The sequence below is a fragment of the Nannospalax galili genome, unplaced genomic scaffold (genome assembly GCF_000622305.1).
Source record: "Nannospalax galili isolate Female #2095 unplaced genomic scaffold, S.galili_v1.0 scaffold598, whole genome shotgun sequence".
In the NCBI taxonomy this organism is placed as follows: Eukaryota; Metazoa; Chordata; class Mammalia; order Rodentia; family Spalacidae; genus Nannospalax; species Nannospalax galili.
Window position 1 is genome coordinate 187,564 of NW_008342423.1, and position 5,266 is coordinate 192,829.

Here is a 5,266-nt window from a genome sequence, read left to right on the forward strand (position 1 = left end):
GGTTGTACTGGATGCAAAGGATCAGGGAGAGGCAAGGTAAGCCTCAGAGCCCCAGAAAGAGGCTGTCAGCCCCAGAAAGAGGCTGGCACGTGTTGCAGGATCAGGAAGCAGAGAGAGGTGGGGGCGCGGCCGGGTCTAGAGGCAGTGCTCCTGGGGCCCAAGGAAGGCACCAAGCCTGTGGGGGTGAACAGGGTGAGGAATCAGCAGTGGCTCCCCAGGTGTCTGGGGCCCCAAGACTAGGAATGGTACAGGGCCCAAGCTAGGAGTAGAGAACAGCCGGGGAGGTGGAAGGGTGAGCGTGGCAGGCGAAGTCAAGGTGCGCGGAGTCAAGGCGTGGAGGACTGCATGGTAGACTTACCCCCAGAGAGGCCTGAGGGCGGGAGAGCTGGTCAGGAGAGTTAGCCAGTGGTGCAGGTCCGGGAAGCAGGGAGAGGTGAGGGCGGGGCCAGGTCCCGAGGAAGCAGTGCTCCTGGGGCCCAAGGAAGGCACCAAGCTGGCCTGGGCAAAAAGGATCAGGAAGCAGCACCAGTTCCCCAGGTGTCTGGGGACCCAAGACCAGGAATGGCGCAGGGCCCAAACCAGGAGCCTAGAACAGCGGCGGAAATGGAAGGGCCCCATTTGTTTTTTTAATCTGTGTGCATGTTTGTGTATAGAAGTGCAGATATACACATGCCATGGCATGCATGTACCTCAGATCTTGTCCTCTACCTTGTCTGAGACAGGGTCTCTGTCTTTCACTGCTGTGTGTACCAGGCTAGCTGGTCCTGTTGTACATGGGTTCTGGACATCTGAACTAAGGTCCTCACACTTGTTCAGCAAGTACTTACCCACTGAACCATCTCCCCAGGCTTCTTGTTTTTTTGAGTTATGGTCTTGCTATGTATTCCAAACTAACCTTGAATTCTCAATCCTTACTACCATAACCTCCAAAGTACCATAAATGTATATGTGCAGCACCACTATACCCAGCCTGTATACCTTAAATACAATTAAAAACAAGTTTAATACCCCGACTACTGAATTAATAAGTCAACTTCAAGAAAACTGAATGAATGGAATAAATTTCTTTTCCTGAAATAGTGATCTGATTCTGTTTTCCATGGTGTGCTTCATAACCTCATAACCAAATAGAATTTTCTTTGAATTTTCTACTTGTTTCCAAAAGCAAATTTAATACCTCTTAATTTATTTTTCCATGTTTCTATATCAGTGGAGGGAGAGAAAATGCAAATTGTCTATAGTTTCCCATACAGATGGTAATAGAACATAAGCTACGCGTTTTCCTTGTGTATGTTGCCTCTTTTAATATACAGAAGCAAATGCTTTTTTTTTTTTTCTAAGAAATCTTTTGCTGGCCGTGGTGACATAAACCTATAATCTCAGCTACCTCAGAGGCTGAGGCAAGAAAATCAGGCCTGCTTGGGCTACGGAGTAAATTCAAGGTCAATAATTTAGTGAGATCCTGTCTTTAATTTTTTTTTTTTTTTTTTTTTTTTTTTTTTTTTGGGTCTTCTTGAGACAGGGTCTCCCTGTAGCCCCAGCTGTCCTGGAACTCACTTTGTAGACCTGGCTGGCCTTGAACTCACAGAGATCCACCTGCCTCTGCCTCCCAAGTGCTGAAGGTTGGGGATATAGCTTAGTAATAGAATGCTTACCTACCATGCATGAGGCCTGGGTCGAATCCCTAGTGCCATCCTTCCTGTCCCCCCAAAGAAAGGAGAAAGAAAAATCATGTAGTAGTATGCTTCACATCTCTTTTCTTTACTTAATCTAGACTTGTAAGAACTTTTTAAATTTCAAGATACCCAGCAAATGTGACGTCAGTACTCACTTTAGCTAGTTAATTCATTCGAGATCAAGTTTATTGATGAATTGGATTTCTACTTCTTTTGTTGAAGTCACTCACTATAATTGAAAAATATACCAAATCATGTGTCTGTTTCTCTTCTCATAAGTACAAAGGAATAACAAAACTGTATTTTATTTGCAGTGCTAGGGATGGAGCCCGGGCTTTGTGCATGCTAGGCAAGCACTCGACCACCGAGCTACTAACCAGCCCAAAAGTAGTAGCATCAAGGTGTTGCCAAGATTTGTAATGACTGTTCTGGCTAGATCTATATGCTTAGCAGCATGCAGTTACTGTACTTTCATGTATTTAATAGGAGATTCTTTTTAAGCAATACAGCCGTTGGCATTACTTTTTCCTACACTAGAATATAGTCTGTTTAAATTCAGAAATGCTCTGCCTTCTTGATTTGATAGAAACTTCGTTTCTTAAAATATCAAAGTTAGAGCTCCTAAATGGCCAGATCTCTTGGAGCCTAGTAGCCTGCTTTACATGAACCCTCAGCCAGTGCATAGGTAATCCTTTTGTTGCTGGTGGTGGTAGTATTGTTTCTTTGTTGGAGAAACAGGATATCACTCTGTAGCTCAAACTCACAGGAATCCTCCTGCCTCAGCTTTCTGAGTGTGGGTGTTATATACATGAGCCACCATGCCTGGCATAAATAACCCTTTAACAAGGTACCAACTTTCTACCAGCCCTAGTGGTACCTCTTAATCTGTTCCCAAAGTACACCTTTTACCTTTAAAAGGATAAGGAAGAATATGACCAATTCTTAACCTTCCAAAAGGACTTTAAAACTATTGCTTTGTATGCTATTTATATATTTACACATATATATCATCGCAGTTAAGCGTAATGGTTTTCCCACCATATTTCTTTTTATGTTTCAGAGCTATAGAAAAGTACAATTTGAATTGTGCTGTATTTACTTTCTCCTTCAAGCTTAGTTTTTATCATATATATGCTATGCTAATCTAGTATTTTAAAAGAAACCTGGAAAATTACTGAACTCAGAAATGATGTCTCAGGGCTAGAGAGAGAGCACAGCAGTTAAGAACACTGTTCTTGCAGGAGACCTGGATTCGAATCCCAGCATCCACATGGCAGCTAACAACTGTCCATAACTCCAGTTCCAGGAGATCTGACAGTCTCTTCTGTCCTCCACAGGCATTGCACAACATGGGTGCACTTACCTACATGCAGGCAATACATGTGTACACATAAAATAAAAATAATAAATAAAATATTTTTAAAGAAGAAATGATATCTCAATATTTTCAGTGTTATTTATGGTGGAACTGAGTACATATCTAAGTGTATACTCAGTATATATACTATAGTTTGGTTCTTCATAAGAGGTTTTATAGTAAAATGCACTCTATATTTCATTTGTCAACCAGTTTTAATTTAACATATAAACCTAGCAGGTTCTTAAAGACCTTTGAGTATTAAAATTCCCATTATAAAGATATTGGTTCTGATGGTTTCTAATAAGACTCTTAACTATACTGGACTTACTTAAAAAGTAACATTCTGGGCCTGGAGAGATGGCTCAGCAGTTAAGAACACTGAGTGTTCATCCAGAAGACCCAGGTTTGAATCCCAGCACCCACATGGCAGCTAACAACTGTTTGTAACTCCAGTCCCAGGGGATCCGACGGCCTCTTTTGACCAATGCGGGCATTGCACGACATGGGTGCACTTACGTACATGCAGGCAGTACACACATACACAAAAAATAAAAATAATAAATAAGGGCCGGGCGTGGTGGCGCATGCCTTTATTCCCAGCACTCGGGAGGCAGAAGCAGGAGGATCTCTCTGAGTTCAAGGCCAGCCTGGTCTACATAGTTCCAGGACAGCTGGGGCTACAGGGAGACCCTGTCTCAAAAAGACATACATACATACATACATACATACATACATACATACATACATACATACGTAAATAAAATATTTTTTTAATGTAACATTCTAGGGATTGCTGAGATGACTCAGTTGGTACAGTGTCTCACAAGTGTGAGTGAGGACCTGGGCTTGATCCCTAGCACCCTCATAAAAATGTCAGGTTCAGGGCAATGCATGCATTTAATCCCAGTGCTGGGGAGGCAGAGACAGGAGGATCCCTGGGGCTTACTGGCCCCAATCTTCCAAATTGGCAAGTGCTTGGAGAAATGACTCAGTGGTTAGAAGCATGTACTCCCTCGTACAGAGAACCCAAGTTCAACTCCGAGCACCCACAGTGCGTGTGCCCGTGACTCAAGCTCTAGGGAGATCCAGCTCTGGCTTCCCAGGCACCCACAGACATGTGCACATTCCCAAACAACAGGCACATATACATATAATATGAAATAAAGTATTTTAAAAAAATAGGTAGCTTGGCTTGGTGGTTGACACCTTGAGAGGGGAGGGGAGAGAGGGAAGAAGGGACAGAGGGCAGAAGGAAGAATATGAGAATGACAACGACACCTATTGTTGACCTGTGGCCTCCGCATGTACATACATTCACACTCACCTGCAAATGAACATACATTTTTTTTAGAGAAAAACATTCTAGTCAGTAATAGTGATGCACACTTATAAATCCCAGCTCTTCAGGAAGCTGAGGCTAGATCGTGAATTCGTATCAGGCTTGGACAACTTAGTGAGTCTCCAGCTTTAAAAAGAAAAACATTCTAGGAGTGAGGGCTTAGTGATAGAAGATATGTTTAATATGTGCAAGGCCCAAGGTTCATTCTTTAGCACCAAAATAAAGAACTTTCTGTACTTTGGCAGGGTGGAGAAGAAAGAACGAGCCCGATTAAAAACCGTAAAATTCAATTCTAAAGCAAGAGGAGATAAAGGGGTGAGTATATGAAATCTCTTACTTCTGGAAACTAGTAAAAATGATAGGCCTTTTCATAATTCTTATTTCAGCTCTATTGTTAAAATGAGGATTTTACCATAAGTATTAACTGTGAATAGCTCATGTCATTTGATATATTCTTAGTAACTTTCAAGATCAGTTTTATAAATGAAGTGGACTCAGCCTTCCTTCAGTTATTTAATTAGACTTTTTTAGTGGAGTTGGCAATCAGAGAGAGAGAAGCAGACATCTATACTTGTGATACAGGTATTATTTGTGGCAGCTGTTAATGATTCCTCTATACTATATATCCCCTTAAGATATTAACTGGGGCCGGGCGTGGTGGCGCACGCCTTTAATCCCAGCACTCGGGAGGCAGAGGCAGGTGGATCTCTGTGAGTTCAAGGCCAGCCTGGTCTACACTGGTCCACATAGTGAGTTCCGGGACAGCTGGGCCTACAGGGAGACCCTGTCTCAAATGGCTGGGCGTGGTGGCACACATCTTTAGTCCCAGCACTTGGGAGGCAGAGGCAGGTGGATCTTTGTGAGTTCAAGGCCACCCTGGTCTACATAGTG

The 5,266-nt window shown here is 42.9% G+C and overlaps 1 protein-coding gene across 1 annotated transcript in view; it reads left to right on the plus strand.

Annotated features, from left to right (window-relative positions):
- Dlg1 (discs large MAGUK scaffold protein 1) overlaps positions 1-5,266 on the plus strand; it is a gene marked incomplete in the record, with an annotated part of 93,805 nt that overhangs the window by 49,368 nt on the left and 39,171 nt on the right. The window contains 1 exon segment of the mRNA XM_029566155.1: positions 4,621-4,690. Within this exon segment, the coding sequence (XP_029422015.1) occupies positions 4,621-4,690 (70 nt within the window).